The 24,735-nt window shown below is 38.5% G+C and overlaps 1 protein-coding gene across 15 annotated transcripts in view; it reads left to right on the plus strand.

Annotated features, from left to right (window-relative positions):
* SOX6 (SRY-box transcription factor 6) overlaps nucleotides 1–24,735 on the plus strand; it is a 586,459-nt gene that overhangs the window by 258,690 nt on the left and 303,034 nt on the right. For all 15 annotated transcript variants that reach the window (XM_060177099.1, XM_060177100.1, XM_060177097.1 and 12 more), the window contains one exon: nucleotides 17,840–18,047. In XM_060177099.1, the coding sequence (XP_060033082.1) occupies nucleotides 17,840–18,047 (208 nt within the window). The remainder of the gene's footprint in view (nucleotides 1–17,839; nucleotides 18,048–24,735) is intronic.

The raw sequence follows: 24,735 nt of genomic DNA on the forward strand, positions 1-24,735 counted from the left end.
ATGGTCTGCTATGCAGTTAAATGGAACTTGCTGTTCTCTTCAAGCGTGACGTTTTTTACTCATTGTTGTCGAATACCATGGAGAGTTGTGGAGAAATAAAATGTGAAAAGAGATTAAAAACACAATGATTTTTTTGTCAGCATATACTCTTTATTTCTGCCATCACTTACTTTCTATAATGACCCTCAGTCATGAACAGTTAGAAACAGGCACTACAAATTCCTTATCTACTAAGTTCAGTAGAGTTTTACTTTGACTGTCAGATACCCCAGAGGAGTTTTTCTGTAAAGAACGAGTAAAGACAAAGATAACCCTCCCTCCTGTTTAGAAAAAAATAATAAAATCTTTAAATGTGAAAATTCTAATTAGTTTTTCTGAGGCAATCCTCCAACTAAATACGAAACCGCATTTTTAGGCAAGGAAAAAAAATCCACTATTGAGATATGAAAAAAGACCCAAAAAAGTTATAGACAGATTTATAAAGATTGCTTTAAAATAAAAATGAAAAATAGACTCTAATTTTAATAATAACTTGTACTGTGCTCCATTTTAAATTCAATATTTTATTTGATAACATTCAATTGAAGGCTGAAAGTTAATGTAAATAAAATTTCCTTTGGGGGCCAGGCAGTAGTCAACCTGATTGAGCACACACACTGTATACCCCCAGGGAGCTTCATAAGCAGTGAAGCAGGGCTGCAGGTATCTTTCTTTCTCTCTCCTCTGTCTCCCCACTCCTCTCGATTTTTCTGTCTTATAAATTAATTAGTTAAAAAAGAGTTTCTTTTGATTGTATACTTTTTACAGGCACTACTATTTTCATCCTGGTAGCAATGTACCAGAATTTTTTGGAAATTAAATTAAATTAATAAACTGATTTCTTTGCAGAGGAATAGTGACATTGTTTCCTGGAATGTGTTTTTGTCCCCTTTAGGGACAAAAATTTACTTGACAAAAATACATTCACATTTCATGGGACATTGTATAGTAAGTGTCTCATTCAGACAGATAAGGCACCAGCTATTATGAAACTTAGATTCTAGTAGTGTGAATCGACTGGAAAGAAGCTTCATAGAGTAAGATGATTTCAAATAATGATGTTTTCACTGCAGAAAATTAAATAAGTAAATGTGATGTAGAATGATTTAAACAGTTCAGGGAAAGTTACTTAAGAAGTGACATTTATTAAAACAAATTAGTGATTCAGTATTGTTTTATGTTATTTATTATTTATTATTTATTATTTATTATTATTTATATAATTTATTATATAAATAATAATAAATAATAAATAATTTTATTTATATAATTTATTATTATTATTTATTATTTATTATATTTATTATTATTTATTATTTATTATTTATTTATTATTATTTATTTATGTTATTTATTAGTATTGTTTTATGTTTTATGTTAGACTCTAGGGGAGTATAGTTTGACACTGCACACAGCACCAGAGTTCTGTGCCTACCTCCATAGGCACTATGATTCTCACAAAGTCCGAGAGTTGGGTGTTTTTGGTTTTTTCCCCACCAGGGTTATTACGGTGGCTCTCAGTGTGGTCTGGTGCCTGCATGATGAATACAGTGCTCGCTGTGGCCATTCTCCCTCTATTTTCTTTTGGTAGGATAGAGAGAAATTAAGAGGGGAAGATTTTCACAATGAAGGGAAGGTGTCAACATGTCCCTTGCAATTTAGAGAAGGTGATAATAAACACGCCAAACTATTTCAGAAATGCCTGCCTACAACAATACGTCTGGCTAGCAAGCAGTTTTTCTCTGGCCTTTTTTTGCGTTTATTTCACAGAAGTTGCTTAAGGACTCTGGAGTATTTTCTGTAGTTCACTTGGAAACATAAAAATTCTAGTGTGGACTTTGTACCATTTTGGGGAATGGAGGTGTTGTCATGACTTGATAACATAGTCCAGGAGTTCTGAGTGAGGTTTTAACCCTTTTACAAACATGATGTTCGCTGTGATATGCTTTCTTTGAGAAGTTCTAGTTTTGTTACCTTTTAATGGGGTTTGAAACCTTTGTTTGTTTTCCAGTAAGGCCAAGTTATTCAAAATAGTGAGCAGCACTCAAATGAAGTTTATTTCTTCATTTTTACTGTGACATTACTTAGAGAAAGTGGTTAAAACCCACCCATTCACCTGTGGCCTAGCAGCAGCTGCTGATAGTGGTACTACCTCGGGCAAGGTCTACGGGCGTCTCTCTAACAGGCTCCGGATGGGCTGTGAGGCACTGGGAAAACCGATGGCTTTGTAGCGCTAGACTTCCCAGAGGTTTGTTAGTCTCATTTTAGGATTATGGAACTTTGTTTAGTTTAAGTAAAGTCTAAACCTAGATTGCTACAACAATTAACTTCTGACAACATTCTCCACTGAACCCTGTCGGAGAGTCCCCATTTGCTATAAAGCTGAAGCTGTGTTAGTACATTACCCATATTAGAAACGTAATGATAGAAATTGATTACAATATGAACCCAAAAAAGTAAAGTCATTGTGTGTGTGTGTGTGTGTGTGTGTGCATGTGTGTGTGTGAGTGAGTGATCTGGCAAACCTCTTGAAGTAGGTGGTGAATCAGAAATTTATCTAATGTTAATCTAGTGTTACTACAACGCGCACGCGAGAAGCTTTGTATTTCCACACTTTGGCTTTGTTCACGCCTTCATTTCTGTTATTATAAACTGTAAGAGTTTTCAAAATTTTGTTGCTAAATTCAATAAAATGTCTGCTGGTATGCGAGTTGGAAGTATGTTGTTGTTGGGAAATTGAATTATTACTACCTTTTAATGATATACCCTTACAAGGAAACTTTTTAGAAGAGCTCTGTTACATATTGTAAAAATCTTCAGTGTGCTCTAGAGGAGTTGACTGTTTTCCCGCCCCTGGACAAGGAGGCATCAGGCATGCTGAGGGACAGACGCACTCTAGTCATTAAGATGTGGTTATGCAGGCTGAATGGTGAGCACCTGCCAGAACGTCGAAACCCTGTGTTTGTGCAGACCAAGACACCAAGGGGCATTTCTCTTAAATTCTGATAATCCAGGGAACGTCAAACACTAGCATCTTTGCTAGAGTGATGAAATTTTGTATGCAGAATGTTTTCATGGGGATGGGATATGTCATGTCTGTTTTTATATTAACACTTCAGCCTGTACACCATCCCATGACCGAATTATGCACAGTGCTGACTGTAAGATGAATCTCTTCACAGATTCTGTCCTTTAAAATTTACATCATTTCCCCATGTTTATCAAAATTATCTTCATTTTAGGACTTACTCTGTATTCCTCTAAATTATTTCATTCTTATGTGATAGCTTCATAATTTATAAATATTTTGCTTTCACTCGTATGAAGCTGGTGTACAGTGATGCCAGGGTGCTCTTGTGGCCTGACTTTTCCTGTCTAGCAGCCAAATGCAAACATTAGTTCTTGACCAAAGTATCAGTTGGAATATACAGCATTTGCAGACTCTTAGGAAAAGTTATTTTTTGATAATTATTTAAAATGCAATGATTATTAGTCGAAAAGCTGTCACAGTCTAGTTTAACATAACATTTTGATTGAGTAGGTCTCTTACACTCAGCTTTTATTTTACTTAATGGATTCAAATGGCACTTGAAGATAGCAGAGAATTTTGAAATAATAGGCTTGTTGCAACTGGAGAAATAGCTCAGTTGGCAGAGAGTCAGCTTTTTGTGCCTAATCCCTTGTAACTGTGTACCAGCAAGGATTTTTCTGCCTTTCCTTCCTCTCTCCTTCTCTCCTTCTTCCTCTTCCTCCCTCTCTCTCTCTCCTTTTCCCTCTCTCCTTCTCCCTCTTTCTCTCTCCCTCTCTCTTTCTCCCCCTCTCCCTCTTCCTTTCTCCTTTTCCTTCTCCCTGTCCCTCTTCTCTCCCTCTCCCTCTCCCTCTTTTCTCCTCTCTTTCCCTCTCCCTGTCTCCCCCTTTCCCCCTCTCCTCTATTTCCTTCATATGAAGATCTCTCTCTCTCTTTCTCTCTCTCTCATAATAAACAAAGTAAAATTAGAAAATAATAAGCAGCAGTACAACCAATAGAGTGCGCGTTACCATGGGTAAGGACTTAGGGTTAAGCCCCTGGTCCCCACATAAAGGGGGTAAAGCTTCACAAGTGGTGAAGCAGTGCTGCAAGTGTCATTCTTTCTCAGGTTCTATCTCTTGATTCCTTCTCTTTTTTTCATTATATATATATTTTCCCTTTTGTTTACCTTGTTTTTTTATTGTTGTTGCAGTTATTATTGTTGTTATTATTGATGTTGTCATTGTGAGGACGAGAGAAATGGAGAGAGGAGGGGAAGACAGAGAGGGGGAGAGAAAAATAGACACCTGCAGACCTGCTTCACCGCCTGTGAAGCGACTCCCCTGCAGGTGGGGAGTCAGGTGCTCGAACCAGGGTCCTTATGCGGGTCCTTGCGCTTGGTGGCCACGTGCCCTTTATCCGCTGTGCTACCTCCTGAATCCCCCTTCTCTTTTTTCTTTATCAAGAAAAGAAAAGAACAAAAATAATTAATTCAAGTTCAAGAGAAATAAATTCAATTTTTTTTTTGGTAATTGATAGCTGTAGCTCAGTTCTGCTAAGACAATATTTATATTAAAATCTACTGAGGTTCCACTGAATATTTGACCTTCAGCTGGATTTATTTTGTACCTAGTACACTTCTGCAGTCAAATGCTCTACCACCCTAGTACACTTCTGTACTTAAAGCCTCTCTCATTTTAAAAATTTTTTAATCTTACACCGTATCTTTTGTATGTGAAGTAGATTATAATTTACTTTGTTTTTTTGAAATTAATAGGTTAGAGTTTAATTCTCTTTTTGGCTAACTTTTTGTTGAGTCCAGGAGGAATTTCAGAATAAGGCAAGAAATGAATTTGAATCTGGATTTATCTTACATTTAGAAGACAGAAAAACAGACATTTCATCTGCCTACCTTACGGAGACAGACATGACCTGTGATATTGTCATAACTCCAAAGCTGTTTGTGGCTTGAGGTAAAGCAATACACAGCTTCTAGACAATGGGGCACTTCATGGCATAATTAGATTTCTACTTGCTGTTGTTTTTGCAAATTAGTGACATCCCCCCCCCCACTTTTGTTTTTCCAAAAAACAAAAAAGTGAGTACTCTTAACCAGACAAAATAGCTCATGAAAGGACTTGCCTTCTAAGAGAGCAGACTGTTAACAAACAAGTGGGTTTGCCTGATACCGATTGGACTTTAGTACTGGATCTTTATTTCACATAAGCATATGTGAAATGTGAGGAGTATAGGCTGGGCTATATCTTTCCTATGTGACTCCAAGACTCTTCACTTTGTTCTTATTGAGTTAATGGTTGTCGATGAGACTGTGTATGTTTGAGGCATGTAACTTTTCAGCTCTTCACGCTGTTAGTTACCACATCACCCTACTACCAAGGTGTCATTTTCCCTCTCCCATCTGATAACTTCAGTTCTGCATCAGAACCTTAGGATTTTTACTTGACTTCCTTCCTTCCTTCCTTCCTTCCTTCCTTCCTTCCTTCCTTCCTTCCTCCTTCCCTCCCTCCTCTCCTTCTTTCCTTCCTTCTTTGCTTTCTTTTTCTCTCTCCTTTTTATCATTTTATTGGGGGATTGATAGTTTACAGTACGATTGTTGACACATGTTCAAATTTCCTATCTCTTTGTGATAAGTACTCTCCTCCCTTTTTCTCCCCCTCCCCTTCTTCCTTTCTTTCCTTTTCTTTTTCTTTTTCTTTTTGCTTCCAGGATTTTTTTGAACTTAGGAACTTTTTTTTTCATGGTTTCACATGCTATATTAAATTTTTTGCAAAACAAAATGTGAGTTATAGAGAAGGAAAACAAAACTTTTTGTGTCTGGGAACTAAAAGTAATGATTTCAGTAGCCACAGAAATTCTCAGCAGGTAGAACATCAGACTTGCATGCCTGATATCCCAGATTGTGTTCTTTTTTTACTTTATTTTTAAGTGATTTAATAATGATAAACAAGGGTACAATTCTGAAAAGTTGCCAACATCAGAGTTCTATGTTCCATCCTCTCTATTAGAAGTTTCCCTATTCTTTATACTCCTGGGAGTATGGACCAGAATTTGGTATGGGGTGCAGAAGGTGGGGGGTCTGACTTTTGTAATCACTTCTCCTCTGAACATGGGCGTTGGTAGTTGGATCCATACCCCCAGCCTGTTTCTTTTTTTAAAAAAATTTTTATTATATATTTTCCCTTTTGTTGCCCTTGTTGTTATAGTTATTATTGTTGTTGTTGTTGTTGATGTCATTGTTGTTGGACAGGACAGAGAGAAGTGGAGAGAGGAGGGGAAGACAGAGAGGGGGACAGAAAGAGAGACACCTACAGACCTGCTCCACCACTTCTGGGGAGCCAGGGCTTGAACCGGGATCCTTATGTAGGTCCTTGCACTTCACGCCACCTGCACTTAACTTGTGTTTGGGTTCCAGGGATTCAGAAGCTTGCTATGGATTGGGATTAGAAGTCTGTGACAAATCTATGAGTAGGTGTCTAGATAAATTGTACTTCTTTTCTTAAATTTTTATTTACTTATAAAAAGGAAACACTGACAAAACCATAGGATAAGAGGGGTACAACTACACACAGTTTCCTCCACCAGAACTCCGTATCCCATCCCCTCCCCTGATAGCTTTCCTATTCTTTATCCCTCTGGGAGTGTGGACCCAGGGTCATTGTGGGATGCAGAAGGTGGAAGGTCTGGCTTCTGTAATTGCTTCCCCGCTGAACATGGACATTGACAGGTCGATCCATACTCCCAGCCTGCCTCTCTCTTTCCCTAGTGGGAAGACAATAAAACCATACTCGAAAAGCAGCATAACAAATATAGAAAGCTAAGCAAAGCAAAAAATGACAATATACAATGAAGTAATATTGAATACATTTACTTCATTCTTTTGAATGAAGCTGGAAAGCATAAGGAGAACTGATATTCTTTCTTTGTAATTCCACAGGGCTGCGAGTAGTAAGTGGATTCTTACAGCTGTTTGGAAAGACTATTTCCATGTCTTTTCTCCCAATTGCAACGACTTCCAATCTGAGTGCATGTTTCAACTCTGTAATGGAATCTATTCTTGACCTACGGTCACTATTCCTGACGCCCATTGTGACACCTCAAAACCCGTTGCTCCCCTCTGCTTGCAGAATGGCCATTCACAGTCCTGATCTAGTTGTAGTTGGCAGGGCAGCTAAATGAGAGGAACAATAGAGTATAGCTGTTCTTAGAAAGAATGGTGTAGTCACTGTAATTTGGGACTGATGGTCTCCCTAGAAAAAGCTGATTGCAAATGCTAGTATTATAGGCTTTTTGTTAGGAGTCACATCTTGGTGAAGTTTATTTAGTTTGTCTCATGAAGAAGGTGATCTTTGAACACTGATAGTGAAGAAATAAGTTTAGTGTTAGTTCTTCCACTTAGATTAATAGTTGCAAATAGAAACTAAAAATGATACCAGTGAATATATTGTCATTGAAAATCAAAACAAAAGACATTTTAATTTAATACTAAAAGTAGTTATCTTTTATTGAGTGATTATTTGATAATCTATTCTAATTGCTTTATACATTATTCATTACTCGCAGCCACTATTTGGGCATACAATTATAACTCTGTCACATAAAAGGCAGAGTCTAACTCCCATCTTCTTAACTATGAGGAAGCATTGGTGATTGGCTATTGACTGCAATACATTGATCACATTACATGACACAGCATGCCTGGCTAGTTTAGAAATAGTAATACATGTGCAGTAGCCCAGTGGGTTAAGTGCAAGTGGTGCCAAGTGCAAGGACTGGCATAAGGATCTTGGTTCGAGCCTTTGGCTCCCCACCTGCTGGGGAGTCGCTTCACAGGTGGTAAGCAGGTCTGCAGGTGCCTATCTTTCTCTCCCCCCTCTGTCTTCCCCTCCTCTCTCCATTTCTCTCTGTCCTGTCTAATAATGATGACAGCAATAACAACAATAACTACAACAACAATAAAAAACAAGGGGAACAAAAGGAAAACTAAATAAATAAATATTTTAAAAATTTAAAAAAAGAAATAGTAATACAACTTTTTTTTATTTATAAAAAGGAAACATTGACAAAACCATAGGACAAGAGGGGTACAATTTCGCACAATTCCCACCACCAGAACTCTGTATCCCATCCCCTCCCCTGATAGCTTTCCTGTTCTTTAACCCTCTGGGAGTATGGACCCAGGGTCATTTATGGGATGCAGAAGGTGGAAGGTCTGGCTTCTGTAATTGCTTCCCCACTGAACATGGACATTGACAGATCAATCCATACTCCCAGCCTGTCTCTCTCTTTCCCTAGTGGGGCAGGGCTCTGGGGAGCAGAGCTCCAGGACACATTGGTGGGGTTGTCTGTCCAGGGAAGTCTGGTTGGCATCATGCTAGCATCTGGAACCTGGTGGTTGAAAATAGAGTTAACATAAAAAGCCAAACGAATCGTTGACCAATCATGGACCTAAGGGCTGGAATAGTGCAGATGAAGAGTTGGGGGGGGGGTCCTCCATTTTGTAGCTAGCTAGTAAGCATATTTTAGTTAAATTCCAAATGGCCTGTGGCTATACTAGTTATTTTCTTTTCTTTTCTTTTTTCTTTTTCTTTTTGCCCCTGAGCCTGAAATTTGATATACAGGTGGATCCAAGGATGGGAGAGCTCCCCTAAGATCTACCAAACTTTCACATAGTCCCTCACTATCCTACAGGATCTGGTCTATATCTAGTTTTTGGGACTTTGTTAGGAAGTGAACCTCCTGGAATGGAATTAGAGAATCCTGTGAAAGGAAAGGTCTCACCCGAGTAATGAGGGTGACGGATTGACATCCCACGCCTGACGTCTCTGGACACAGTCTGAAGTGAAGCATGCTGAGGTGGTACTCATTGTGTTGATTAGGTTGGGATTGGCAGATGCAGTATGATTTGGTATGACTTGAGAGAAGCATGCAGGATAGTGAGCCCCACCCCACAGGTTCCAGGACTGGGGGAAATACAGGCTCTATAGAGGAAGCAGGAGGTTCCTGCTGTCTTAGGGTTTCAGAAGACAGTAGATAGTTATTGCTATAATCACATTGTTTGGCAATTGGATTAACTTTGAAATATCCCTTTGTTAGGATTTGCTGTATCACACACAGCATCACCATATTTTATGTTCTTTGACATGATTTGTATATAGCTATGCTACCGGTTGCTTCTGTTCACCCTGGACTAAGCTTTTAATAGGGTCAACATATCAAAGACTCAGCCTATGTATTAAAGACTCAGTCTGTGCTTTTAAAAAGTTTGAGAGATTCAATCAGTTTTTCCCCTCTAATATTACTTAAATAGTGATTTATATGACTACAAATTAATTGGAGTGTACATAAACACCATTTCCACCACCAAAAGACTGTGTCCCATCCCAAGCACCCCGCCCCCCCACCCCATGAAGCTGAACATTCACCCTTACCCTCAACTTAGGGTTTTTACTTTGGTGCCCTACTAGTAATACTTTTAACTGATGCTCTTGGGGGCATGTGCCTTTGGAGTCTTGAACCACTGTGTAAATTGCCCAACTATTGTAAAGACAGTATGCTGGAGAGGAAATATCATTGGAAAATTGACATGTAAATAAAGTTAGAACTACCCTGTCTTCTAACTTTAAGCTCTTGAACTGTATGCATCTGTGAATAAGGATGTCTTTAAGAGGCCTGAACTTCAACCATAGACTAATCGCAACCTCATGATAGTCCCTGAGCTATACAGAACCATCCAGCCCAGAGGCTCCTGAATTCTTGACTGACAGAATCCATCTCAATTGCAGAAATGCGGTGAAAAGAAAGTCTGGCTATATATTTTTTTCTGAATTAAATATAGAGAAGTTATAATCTATTTTCTTAACGTCTTCAAGAAAGCCAAGTGTATTCTTAAATTTATTTTCCTATTTCCTCTAAGCATTACTTTATGAAATGATTTTTCTATTTTTTTTAAAACTTTTATTTATTTATTTTCATTTTGTTGGATAGAGACAAAGAGGAATTGAGAGTAGACAGGGAGATAGAAAGAAAAGAAGTAGCACCACTTCATTGCTCATGAAGTTTTCCCCTACAGGTGAGGACTGAGGGCTTGAACAGAAGTCCTTGCATATGATAACTAATAGACTCAAGTGAGTGCACCACTGCTCAGCTTCTATGAGATTATTTACCTTTACAACATAAGAAATATGTCTGTCAGTGATAAATAAGAAAACACAAATCAGCAAAAAAAACCCCCAAAAAACTACTAAAAGTTCCATCACTATTTGAAAATTAGTATAGGTCATTTTAGTGCCTATATTTCCATTAAAAATATTTACTGGTTTACAATTATCAGTATTGTTTTTAGTTGCATTTACTCTTGTACACACACATAAAAATTGAGGCTATATCCTCAATAACACATCATGTGTCATTTTCAAGTTTAATACATGTTTACTGTCAGTAAATTATTTTTTACAACTTTTTGTTGAAAATAATACTATTTGATTAAAAGTAATATTTGTGGTAGATCTTTTGGAAACATAGAGAACTTGAAAAAAAAGGTATCCTAACACTTTGAGGGCCATTAATATTTACTGGACATATTGTCATTTTTTTCTGTCTGTAATTTAAAAAAATATTGCTGTTCCTAAAAAATATGCTTTTCATAATACATTATGACTATTCCATCACTACATTTTTAGAGCTAAAAGATTTCAGTAATTTCACCTTATTTTTCACATGGATAAAGTCGTACTGACCTTATATAATCCCTACAATTGAAATTTTAAGTTGTGTATGATTGTAATTAGTATAAAATATTTTAGTCAATATATGTAACATTATTTTTTATTTTATTATTATTATTATTATTGTTATTTACCTCTAGGGTTATCGCTGGGGCTCGGTGCTTATACTATGAATCCACTGCTCTTGGAGGCTATTTTTTTCCTTTTGTTGCCCTTGTCATTTAACATTGTTGTTGTTATGATTATTGTTGTTATTGCTCTTGTTGTTGAATAGGACATAGAGAAATGGAGAGAGGAGGGGAAGACAGAGAGGGGGAGAGAAAGACAGACACCTGCAGACCTGCTTCACTCTCGTGAAGTGACCCCTTTGAAGGTGGGGAGCCGGGAGCTTGAGCTGGGGGCTCAAACTGGGGTCCTTGAGCCGGTACTTGTGCTTTGTGCCATGTGTGCTTAACCTGCTCTGCTACTGGCCGTGTAGTTTATCATCTTTTATTGAATTGGATATCTTTCTCCTCAATATCCTAATTTCCTTTTATTCTAATCGACTCTGTTCTCCTTGTTAGAGCAAATATTTACCCTTAGTTTTACATTTTTTGTTATTTTTTTTAATATATATTTTGTGACTAGATGTTTTAAAATTCATCAGTCAGTAATATATATACTTACCATCTAGAAGCACACAAAAACAAGAGTTAAAATTCAGCTTCAAATATTAATAATACGTGCAAACTTATACAAATAATTTATTATGGGATATTAATACTCAATTAGGTGGTTCTGATTGAGTGCCTTCATGTATAGTTCAGATGTAGAATAGGGAGACCCGTTTTGTTAAAGAATACTGGAAGAATGAAATGCAGTTTGATATGTACTTTGAAAGTGAGCTGAATTCATAGTCAAAGGGAATGTCAGCAGTTCTAAGGGATAGGTGCAAGATTCACAGAAGCTAAAAAAATAGTAAGTCTGTGTGATATATTTATAATATCATGATAATGCCACTGCCGAGATAATTAGTTTTTAATAACCACATCTGATAGGTCTGAGTAATATTTGCTTTAACAAGTTTTAAATTTCTATTGAAGTCATTGTAATGTTTGAAACAATATTTTGATACTTACTTTTCTTTTTTTAAATATTTTTTTAATTTTATTATTGGATAGAGACAAAGAGAAATTGAGAAGAGAGGGGAGACAGAGAGAGACAGAGAGACACCTGTAGCCCTGCTTCACCACTCATGCAGGCAGGGATCAGGTGCTTGAACCTGTGCGTTGTAATTTGTGCACTTTACCAGGTGCGCCACTGCCTGGCCCCTTTAATATTTACTTTTCTATCTGTTTAGACATGAAAACATCTTAATCCCATGTTTTCTGTTTGTCCAAAATACCTTTTTTTGCTTTGTTTTTTTAATTTTTAAAAATTTATTTTAAAAAAGGAGACATTGACAAAAACCATAAGATAAGAGGGGTGCAACTCCACACAGTTCCCACCACCAGAACTCCGTATCCCATCCCCTCCCCTGATAGTTTTCCCATTCTCTATCCCTCTGGGAGTATGGACCCAGGGTCATTGTGGGATGCAGAAGGTGGAAGGTCTGGCTTCTGTAATTGCTTCCCCACTGAACATGGGCGTTGACAGATCAATCCATACTCCCAGCCTGCCTCTCTCTTTCTCTAGTGGGGAAGGGCTCTGGAGAAGCGGAGCTCCAGGACACATTGGTGAGGTCATCTTTGTCCAGGGAAATATGTTTGGCATCATGCTAGCAACCGGAACCTGGTGGCTGAAAAGAGAGTTAACAAACAAAGACAAAGAAATAGCTGAACATGTCAAAAATATCTTTTCCAGATACTTTGCCGAATGATTTTTAGTATCATTGTGTGCTTTTAGTTCATCTCCATATCTGCATTGCATTTAGCTGATTTCCAGAGAAACATATTTTAGGTCTTAAGCATCACTTTGGCGGTCCTGTAGGAAAAAGGATTTAAAAAAAAATTTCTTTATTGCGGAATTAATGTTTTACATTCAACAGTAAATACAATAGTTTGTACATAACATTTCTCAGCTTTCCATACAACAATACAACCCCCACTAGGTCCTCTGTCATCCTTCTTGGACCTGCCACCCACCCCAGTGTCTTTTACTTTGGTGCAATACTTTGGTGTAATACGCCAATTCCAGTTCAGGTTCTACTTGTGTTTTCTCTTTTGATCTTGTTTTTCAACCTCTGCCTGAGAGTGAGATCATCCCATATTCATCCTTCTGTTTCTGATTTATTTCACTTAACATGAATTTTTCAAGGGCCATCCAAGATTGGCTGAAAACAGTGAAGTCACCATTTTTTATAGCTGAGTAGTATTCCATTGTATATATATCACAACTTGCTCATCCACTCATCTGTTGTTGGACACCTGGGTTGCTTCCAGGTTTTGACTATTACAAATTGTGCTGCTAAGAACATATGTTTACACAGATCTTTTTGGATGGGTGTGTTGGGTTCCTTAGGATATATCCCCAGGAGAGGAATTGCAGGATCATAGGATAGGTCCATTTGTAGCCTTGGGAGAGTTCTCCAGACTGTTCTCCACAGAGATTGGACCAATTGACATTCCTACCAGCAGTGCAGGAGAGTTCCTTTGACTCCACAACCTCTCCAGCATTTGCTGCTGTTACAGAAAAAAGGCTCTTTTTAAAAGACATTTTGACAGTTTTCTTCACTATTAGGCTTTGTGGTACCAGTGGAGTGAGGGTTGAAAGAAAACGATTTTATAGTAAAGTTTATTGAATCATCTAACACATAGTGTCCCACATACTTTTTTGGTAATTTTCATGTGTTCAGTCATGTTATATAATCATTGTTTTTATAATAAACATCAAAAGAATAGAAATAATCTCCTTTATGTTATTTTATAAAATTACAACTAACCTGGCTTCTGAAAAATTATAATTATATCCACATTATAACATTAAGGCAAAACATATTCATTTCATTGCCTTTATAGAGATCAGTGTTTCCTGATGTGGGTATATCAGAATTAAAGAACGAGTGTATCAGAATCAATTGGGTATTCATTAACATTCATGTTTCTGGACCTCACACTTTGTAGTAGAGGGAAATGTGGAGAATCTGCGTTTTAACAAATTCCCCAGGAAGCTACATACTGAAGTTTGTAAAACAGCTTCAGGGAAATGTTCTTCATTCCTGTCCCACATCTTGGAATCTGAGTCTATGCCCAAAGTTTGGCGTCGTGCGAAGATTATAGCGGTTTTGAAACCAAAGAAAGACCCAACACTGGCCGCCAGCTATAGACCAATTTCTCTCCTCTCCGTGTGTTACAAACTCCTTGAGAGGCTGCTTCTGTCACGTATTTCTCCTCTTACAGAGAAATTCCTATCACCCGCCCAAGCTGGTTTCCGCCCAGGAAGATCTACCTGCGAACAAGCCCTGGCCCTCTCAACTTACATTGGAAATGGATTCCAGAAGAATTTAAAGACGGGTGCTGTCTTTGTTGATCTCACAGCAGCCTATGACACGGTCTGGCACCGTGGTCTCCTAGTCAAGATCTCAAGATGCCTGCCTCCATGGGTGGCCAACACTATATCGTTTCTTCTCCAAAACAGAAGATTCCGGGTGCATCTGGGTGACAAGTCTAGCAGATGGAGACTTGTCTCAAGTGGCCTCCCCCAGGGCTCTGTTCTGGCTCCTACGCTATTTAATATTTACATCAATGACCTCCCAGAAACTTCTTCAAGGAAGTTCATCTACGCTGATGACATCTGCTGTGCAACTCAGGCATCCAAGTTCGACATCCTCGAGGAAACACTCACGAAAGACATGTCTCTGATATCTGATGACTGTAAAAAATGGCGACTAATCCCTAGCACTGCAAAAACGGTATCATCTGTTTTCCATCTACACCATGCCTCGGCCTCGCGTGAGCTTAATGTGCAGCTTGGCAATACGAGAATCCGGCATGAAGCACAGCCAGTCTATCTTGGCGTTACTCTCGATCGCACTCTGTCATTTCATGAACATCTCATAAAAACTGCAGCAAAGGTGGGCGCGAGGAATAACATCATTGCAAGACTGGCCAGCTCCTCATGGGGCGCGAGCGCTTCCACACTACGATCATCATCTCTGGCATTATGCTATTCCACTGCAGAATACTGTGCCCCAGTATGGTTCCGTAGCCCCCATGTCCACTTGGTCGATTCCAAATTATATTCCTCCATGAGGATCATCTGGAACCATCCGTTCCACCCCGGTTCCATGGCTGCCAGTTCTTAGCAACATCGCCCCGCCAGATATTTGTCGGGATGCGGCATCATCTAAGTTCATTTCCCACATCTACGCTCGAACGGACCTGCCAATATACGCGGATATCTTCGCCCACCTGTCCAACGCTTGACGTCTCGTCCTCCAATCTGGTCCCCTACGCCTACACTGAACTTCTCTGTTCCAGACTCTTGGAAACAGAGTTGGCAGTCAGCTGAGGTAAAGAACAAACACCTCATCACAGACCCCTGCAAGCGTCAACCTGGCTTTGACCTAGCACGTTATGATTGGGCCCTCCTCAATCGCTATAGAACAGGCCATGGCCGGTGCGCCGCTATGCTCCATCGCTGGGGAGCCAGAGATGACCCGAACTGCCCCTGCGGATCCAGACAGACTATGACCCACATAGTCAACGACTGCCACCTCTCCAGATTCAAAGGAGGTCTTGAAACTTTACACCAGGCTCAACCTGACGCTGTTGACTGGCTACGGAAGAAGGGCAAACGCTAGAAGAAGAAGGGAAATGTTGCCTTGGACCTCGTTACAGCTAGGCTGCAGTGACATGCAACAATCAGAACTTTGATGGACAATATCACTGAGCATATTACCTCTATTAGTATTTCATACGAACACTTTTGATTTTAGGAAAATACAGAATAAGTTGTGCCTTTTTTTTTTTCTTTATGTAAACCTACTTTAAAATCACCTCCCCCTAGTAGAAAACTGGAACTCCCTTTATGAGTGTCTTTTCTTAATTTGGAATTACTCTCACTCATTTATCAAACAGGAATCTCTTCATTGTCAGTTTTGGGATACCTCTTTATTCCGATGAATTGTGTCGAAGGACCTATTAGTATAAAGTCAATACCTTTTAAGTTTTAGAAGGCTGAAAAGTAAGGCCTCCCAAATGGTCAGTTTTGCCCTTTTTGAATTGTTCTGAAAGTTGATGTAAGATGACTTATATGACTGAAACTACTGATGGTTTCATCTACTGTCTGTATTGGTACCTATTGACACATTTCAGGTAGTTATTGTGGGTTTTGTGGAGAAATCATGACTTCTCAGCTTCTTGATTTTCACTTCTTAGTGATACTTATCCACTTCACACAGATTATGGGACTGAGGACAGTGTGGGTCATTGGTGTGGGAAGTCATAGTTATTCTCTGTGGTTCAGGATAGCAGTGACCAGACATTCCCAGGAGTGAAAATGGAACCTTGGTCATGTACATAACAAAAGAGGTCATTGAGGACTCTTTACTAGTACTGTGTACTAAAAATTCATTGTGCATATGTGGTGGGGAGTGCAGCAGAGTCCATGCTTAGACCTCCTCCTTCCATCAGTATAAAGATATCAAACATTTATTAGACAAACCCTCCCATGAACTCAGCTTCATGTCTAATTGCTCGACAAATATTTCATTATATACAACTAGTATCCCTGAAATAAATTCCATTCCTAACTTTATTTGGAGACAATACTACCTAAGTACTTAGCATTTATTGAGTGCAGTTATCATGCCATATAATATATAAGAAAACTTATCTTCTTTAGAGACCATTTTCCTTTTTTCCCCTTTTCTACTAGTGGTTAAACTTTGTAAAAATTTTTCTCTTGCTTCTTCTTCTAACTCTTGAATTCAGTAAGATTCTTTTATTTACAAAGCAGAGAGAGAAGGAACAGTTAAGATTTTCAGACTTCTGATAAGAAGTATGGGATAGATGCTTTACTCACATATGTTTCTTACTGGGAGATAAACTGCTCTCACAAAGACAGATAAAAGTGAATGCAGGGCTGCTGAGGGCTACAGCCAAATAATAGTTGTTCTAACCCTACGTTCTGAATTAGAAGGAGACAACATGTTTATTAGTATTACTTATTGTCTTTCTGGTCTCACTAGTCTGGGCTGAAGTTTTTTTTTTTTTTTTTTTTTTTTTTTCCAGATAGAAAAAGGGGATGTGTGGAGTTGGAGAGAGAATGCTAAATAAAGTGCCTTCCTAGTATGAGCTATCTTACTGACCATGCGTGTTATTTTCTATCTGGGGTTTACTTTCCTTTCTTACAGATAAACGTTAGTAGTTCGCCAGCTACGTTTTACTGTGAGGCAATTCTTGTGCAAATATTCCTGTACTAAACTTGTCCTTTTGTGAAAATAAACAAGAATTTTTTATGTGCTACATAGAATTTGTGTAACTATAGTTTAAGTGATCAGAGGTAAGGGTAGGGAATAGAAAGACGTTTCTATAACTTTGAGTGGATGTATAACTAGGAAACAAATTATTTTCCCCAAACCTCGACACATGAAAACAGATTGGTTAAGTCTGGCTCAGATTTAGATGTTCCCTATGTTTGCTGGTGAATTATTAACATTGAATACTGAAGCTAATTTCTTGACTTATTCTGAATTCATCAGTAATATCTTTTTGATATGTATTTGGGCTCTTGGCAGTGAATTGATGATAAAGTGTCCAATCAAAAGAACACATTCTGTTTTAAATAAAGGCTGGAAATGAGCAGGAGATTGGCCTCTTTTAAATTATGATTTTTGAGCCCATTAGATTGTTTCTAATTTATAGAAAAATAAAGTTTTAATTTGCAATCTTAGGCTAGTTCCTTTGAGGGTGGTTAATGTAATTCTTAGTATTCTAAAGCAGAAATAGTTGACATGTTTAATTTGTCCATTTAAGCATCATAGACTGTCACTGAGTTTGGTGTTTTTCTTCAACCTCATGCAAAGAAATGAATGTTCTGATGGTTTCATTTCATTTTATTTTTCTAGGAGTCAGAGAATAATAAGTTATGTTCCCTATATTCCTTCCGAAATACCTCTACCTCACCACATAAGCCTGACGAAGGGAGTCGGGACCGTGAGATAATGACCAGTGTTACTTTTGGAACCCCAGAACGCCGCAAAGGGAGCCTTGCCGATGTGGTGGACACACTGAAACAGAAGAAGCTTGAGGAAATGACTCGGACTGAACAAGAGGGTATGTGTGAACTTAACTGTTGGGCTTTATTCCCTTAAGGATTCCAGACCTTCAAAAAAGAAAGTGTGGAATTTCAAGGGCTAGAGAAGTGCATAATTGACACTAGCTAGGAAGAAGTTATTTGGAGGTTGCCATGGTGATGACAGATTGTGATCCATTAGGAGTGTTAAGCAGATAGCTCCATTTTTCTAAAACTTTGTGTATTTTATTTGGTTCTTATGAGAACAAATCAGGATTTTAAATTGAGTCTATGCCTTGTCCTATGAAAAAGGCATTATGAGAATTTTTTTTCCAGTTCCAACTTTATTTTTTCTCCATTATTTCCTTTTGATGGATACTGTTTTATTACAAAAATCTCAACTGCTTACAAAGCAAAACAAACCTCCCCAAATATACTTCTTCCTAGATGGACTATTATAAATTTATAAATATTTCTGCTTTACTTCCCAATGCAGAAGAACAGCTGAGGGTTTCTAGTAGTGCTCAGGCTGACTGTGCGTGCAAGGGGTTAGGTGCCTGGCATCTGCTGCAGTACCCCATGCCCACTGTACTCTGTCCTTTGGTGTCCACTCAGGTTCTCCCAAGCTCCAAAGAACAGATGAAAGAGGAATTCTAATCATATACTTTATGCTACTCAAATCAGGATCCAAGTGATTTCATGTATGTTCTTTCACTTATTATGGACAGATGTTAGGCATTAACACGTAAACCCACAGGGGCTGGGTGGTGGCCCACCTGGTGGAGCACGCGCATTACCATGCTCAAGGACCCGGCTCCAGCTCTAGCTGCCTACCTACAGCCCTGGGGCCACTGGACTTCATGAGGAGTTAAGCAGCTCTGCAGGTGTCTTTCTTTCTCTCTCCTTACTTCCCCCTCCCCTTTCAATTTCTATCTGTCCTATCAAATAAAATAGAAAGAAAGGAAATAAATAGCCATCAGGAGTGGTGGATTCCTAGTGTTGGCATCAAGGCCCACCGATAACTCTGGTGGAAAAACAAACAACTAACTAGTGATTCTGGATTTAGTAACAATGAAAATTAAATTTGACCTCTATTGTACTGTAGAGGCATGAGGGTTTGATAGAAATGAACTTTGTGTTTTGTTATTTTTACATCCTAAAAGCTAAAAGTGTCACTTGATTATTGTGCCAACCACATCAGAACTTTTCAATGGATGTTCTTAAAATATATTATATGTCTCCATTTCTTACTTAGGATCATGCTACAGTAAACTATAAATTCTGTTATATATCTAACAGTTTTGACCTTGGGAAAACACCTTTATACCCCTGAATCACACAGTGCAGCGTTTGGCATACTGCATGGCAACCTCAGTCATTTTGAGAACTGATTGTAATCTAAAAGACTCTTATGATATATAAACTATATAAAATTGAGCTCTTATAAGTGATTACTGTGTTAATTATTTTATTGTGATATTATGTAACACTTCTCCCAGAAATAACTGAGATAATTATTACAATTTGGATTTATAGTTATTTCTCTGTAATTACAATATTTGCAATTTTGTGTCTGTTTGGTACAGATGTCTTCTTTTTCTGATGTGTATGTTTTCTGGTGTTGGTCTTTCCTCCTTTGGTATCAGGTTGCAAGCTATAACTTCTTGCTTAGCTGTGCACAGTTTCTGATTTGTCCCTTACATAGAGATAAATCCTCTCAACTTCTCTCTGTATCCATCAAAAGAGAAAAGAAAAAGAAAATGAAAAAGTGGCTAATAAGAATGTGTCACGCAGGTGCTAAGCCCCAGTGATAACTCTGGTGGCAGTAAGAAGTAAACCAAAAAAATATATGAACAAATAGGTCTGTTAGAGTTAGTGATTGATTGGGACCAATACACATGATCTTTGGTGCCTGGATTTCTGTAGAATCTTTTGACTGTTCACTGTGGCTGTTCGGTCAGGAATTTCTACATAAGTGATATTGTCAATCTTTTCATTGTGACTTATCAAAAAATATAGTTTTAATTCCTCAAGTAAGTGGTTTTCAATATGCTTTAGAAAATTCATTAGTGTAAAAATAAAGAAATTGATCTGTGGCTTTTTAGTGTGAGATACTAGGAAATATAATGTCATTTTTACTCTTGAAAATAATGGTGAATGTGTTCTATTCTTTTTCTTCATTAGTGTGTATTATAGTTGATTTGAATCCAGAAGTCATAGCTTTCTAAGTCCTCATTTAAGAAACTTAAAAATTATATGAGCGAGAGAAAGGGAGAGAGAACCAGAGTATCAGTCTGTCATATCCAAGACCTCATGCTTGGAAGTTCAAAGTTTTTGTCCACTGTGCTACCTCATGGGTTACTAAAACTTCTTTATCATCACATTTCTGCTGTCAAAGAATATTTTCATAAGTACATTACAGAGGTTTTTTTTTTTCCTTTTAATGGCACGTGTACATTAAAAATTCCTGTATTTTTAGTGTACATTAATCTATCTAATGTGTTAAGTACAGATATGAAATGATAGAAAGAAAACTCATCAAGATATATATTCCACAGCTCTGTGAGAAGGAGTGAATGTAATGTATGAAAGAAACAAAGGTCAAATATTTTGACGAACTGAATGTATGAGCCAACCCATGAAGTTAAAATTTATTAGCTTTTACTTTCACACTCCAAACTCCTACCTGTACAAATATTTACTGATGGAAATTAAATAGCAGACACACAAATTAAAAAAAAAAGTAGCTTATGAGTCTCAGGTACAGAAAGCCCAATGAGTTAACATGATGAATTCTGCCAAAAAGTGTTCAGGCTCACCTCCTTCTTCTTCTAGCGTTTGCCCTTCTTCCGTAGCCAGTCAACAGCGTCAGGTTGAGCCTGATGTAAAGTTTCGAGACCCCCTTTGAATCTGGAGAGGTGGCAGTCGTTGACTATGTGGGTCATAGTCTGTCTGGATCTGCAGGGGCAGTTCGGGTCGTCTCTGGCTCCCCAGTGATGGAGCATAGCGGCGCACCGGCCATGGCCTGTTCTATAGCGATTGAGGAGGGCCCAATCATAACGTGCTAGGTCAAAGCCAGGTTGACGCTTGCAGGGGTCTGTGATGAGGTGTTTGTTCTTTACCTCAGCTGACTGCCAACTCTGTTTCCAAGAGTCTGGAACAGAGAAGTTCAGTGTAGGCGTAGGGGACCAGATTGGAGGACGAGACGTCAAGCGTTGGACAGGTGGGCGAAGATATCCGCGTATATTGGCAGGTCCATTCGAGCGTAGACGTGGGAAATGAACTTAGATGATGCCGCATCCTGACAAATATCTGGTGGGGCGATGTTGCTAAGAACTGGCAGCCATGGAACCGGGGTGGAACGGATGGTTCCAGAAATGATCCTCATGGAGGAATATAATTTGGAATCGACCAAGTGGACATGGGGGCTATGGAACCATACTGGGGCACAGTATTCTGCAGTGGAATAGCATAATGCCAGAGATGATGATCGTAGTGTGGAAGCGCTCGCGCCCCATGAGGAGCTGGCCAGTCTTGCAATGATGTTATTCCTCGCGTCCACCTTTGCTGCAGTTTTTATGAGATGTTCGTGAAATGACAGGGTGCGATCGAGAGTAACGCCAAGATAGACTGGCTGGGCTTCATGCCGGATTCTCGTATCGTCAAGCTGCACATTAAGCTCATGTGAGGCCGAGGCATGGTGTAGATGGAAAACAGATGATACCGTTTTTGCTCACCTCCAGTCAGCATGAGTGTGGTTTGCAGATACCTATCACTATCACCAACTATACTATAAAACATTGATATCCCAATAAAGCGATTTTTTAAAATTTTTAATATTTATTCATTTACTTTCCTTTTTGTTGCCCTTCAATAAAGCGATTTTAAAAGTAATTACTATATGTAACATTCTAGAGGTGGTCATTCCACTGAACTCCCTTTCACTAGAATACATCGAATGTGTTATGTTGAGTTGAGAGGATCACATCTTAGGAGCGACTCAAAAGCACCGAAATATTTCAGAGAAACACTCTTGACACCTGGCAGACAATAAGATGAGTAGTTGAAGGAAATAAATGCTAAACTCAGGGAAAATAAGATAAAGGATAATATGATGTTTGCCTTTAAAGACTAATCCTATGTGAGAGAGGAGTTGGGTTTATTCTATCAAATTCTCTGGGGACAGACTTTAGATCAGTAACAAGATATTATACGGAAGCAGACTGGCTTGCATAAAAATCACTGTCCATCTGTGAACAAGTCTCCTTGGGAAGATAATAAATTGTTGTTGTAGATAAGCAGCAATATTAATTGCCATTTTAATAAGGCTGCTGTAGGATTTTTTTTTCTACAAATTATGATAGATACAGAGAGAAATAGGGTGAGAGAAGGGAAAAGAGAGGGAGAGACAAAGGGAGACATCTGCAGCCTGCTTCACTACTTGTGAAGCTCCCCCCGGCCCGGGAGATGGAGACCAGAAGCTTGAACCTTGTGCCACCACCAAGTTCCTTGGCCTTCTATCAGTGCCAAAATTCTATGATGTTTTATGAAGAATATGCTTCCACAGCACTCTGTAATTCATTATATCTCTCTCTATATAATGGGTATATATCCCTAGTCAAGAAGTATGTAGTTTTTTTTTTTAAAATCTTTATTTATTATTGGATAGCGACAAGCAGAAATTGAGAGGGAAAGAGGTGATAGAGAAGGAGAAAGACAGAGAGACACCTGTAGCTCTGCTTCACCACCCATGAAGCTTTCCCCCTGCACGTAGGGGCCAGGGACTCAAACTTGGGTCCTTACACACTGTAACGTGAACACTTGACTAGGTGAGCCACCACCTACCCCCGAAAGTATGTAGTTTTGTACCCAGGTTCCAACACAGGCACTACGTGGAATGTCTTGGTACAGCTAATATTCTAGTCTCTCTCTCTGACTACCTAGATGAAAAAATTATCCATGGCACAGTGAAATCATATATACGAGAGACCCTGGGTACATAAGAAAAATAAGTATAAACTCTTGCTAAAATAAAATTTTTAGTAAGTCAATTCATACTGAAGTCTAATTCAATGTCTAAAATGTCAATTCTCTGAAAACTATGTAGATAATGTATTGTAAGAGTTTATAAACAAGATTGTGCCTACCTGGGAGATGTGGATGGTCCTATTATGTGGAAATGGACTCTTGGAGAGCACTTGGACTCGCTTAGGCATGAAAGGTTAGGAAGGGCATTCAGGCTGAAGGAGTCAGTAGTTTATTTTCCTAATGTGGACATGGTTTCTGGACATAGACTGAAAAGATGGGGTTGTCTTCAGGTCACAAAGACCCTTTAATTCTTGGCTAAGGAGTTTGAGCTTCCTTTTTTCTTTAGTTTTGGCCAGAGTACTGTTCATCTGGTGCTTGAGGTAGAACTCGAGAATTGTGCAGGGAAGTCCCATTTGCTACAACTGTGATATCTTCCTGCCCTTTGAGCTTTATTCTGAAGGCTATGAAGGGGCAGCTGCTGATATTTTAGCATAATAAGATGATATTTTAGTGCTTTCTTTCAGGAAAGTTAATCTGACAACACTGCATTGGATGTGTGGGAGCAAGCAAAACCATTAAGGAAATTGTTTCAGGCTAGAGGAGATAAAGAGCGCTTGAATGAAGGAAGGAATGCATATGGAAAAGATATGAGGAGACAGAATTGCTAGAACATGACATTTTATTGTGACAGTCTTGAGAAAAGAATGGGTCAAAGGCAGTGCAGAGTTTTAAACTCTGGTAATACGACTGATTTTTAAATACTAGAGGAATCATGTTTTGGAGAAATGAGGCCTTCTGTTTTTCATTTTGAGTTTGCTTCCTAATTTGAATTATCTGCTTGGAGCAGTAAAACATAACAGTAGAATGGGAGAACAAAAATAATTTAGAAATACTACTTTAAAAATTCTGGTAGATTTCTAATTGAATAGTAATTATATTCTAGGCCTAAGGAGGAATGAAAAGCTCTACCAACATTTTCCTGGTTTTGTTGCTTTAAAGCCCCTCAATTTATATCCTCAGTTGGAACATCTATTGGCATTGTCCATGGCGCATATAAAAGTTTTCTTATGCATGGCCCACTTTCCCCTAACTTCTACTTGCTGCCTTGGATGGTCTGTGAGATTTATATAATAAATGACTTTTCCTGAATCAGTCTTGTCCCAGAGACTGTTTTGATTATATGAGACTAAAATACCTTTCCCTCCTTCCCCCTCATTTACAGGAAACTGCCTATAGAAAGTTTATTTATTATGACCTTTCAAAAATGATATTTGCACAATGAATAAAAAAATTTCCATATCGTGACAGGGAAGTTATTCTCATACATAAAGCTTCTTTCATCAACCAAATTAAGTGTTGTGTGTGAAATCCGCCCTTCCTTCAAGAGGTGTGCTGTACAGAGAGTAATGAATGATTCGACCGGATTGCTGAAGCACTGATGAACAGAAGTGTTCAGCTTGAAGTGCTCCTAAGAAAGTAAGACTTGTGGGAAAATAGATGCGGCTTCTAGAAGGCTTTTGTAATTTTCACACTGACTTTTTTTTTTTTTTGTCACAGGTGGATAGATGACAGATGGATGCATAGATAAAGATATGGATAGACTGAATGGATATTGGAATATGGCATTTAAAACACTGTTGATATTGTGTGGTAGAGTAGGCAGAAAGATTCTGATGAATAAATTCAGGTTCCAGTGCTTCC

This window comes from Erinaceus europaeus, chromosome 17 (genome assembly GCF_950295315.1).
Source record: "Erinaceus europaeus chromosome 17, mEriEur2.1, whole genome shotgun sequence".
Taxonomy (NCBI): Eukaryota; Metazoa; Chordata; class Mammalia; order Eulipotyphla; family Erinaceidae; genus Erinaceus; species Erinaceus europaeus.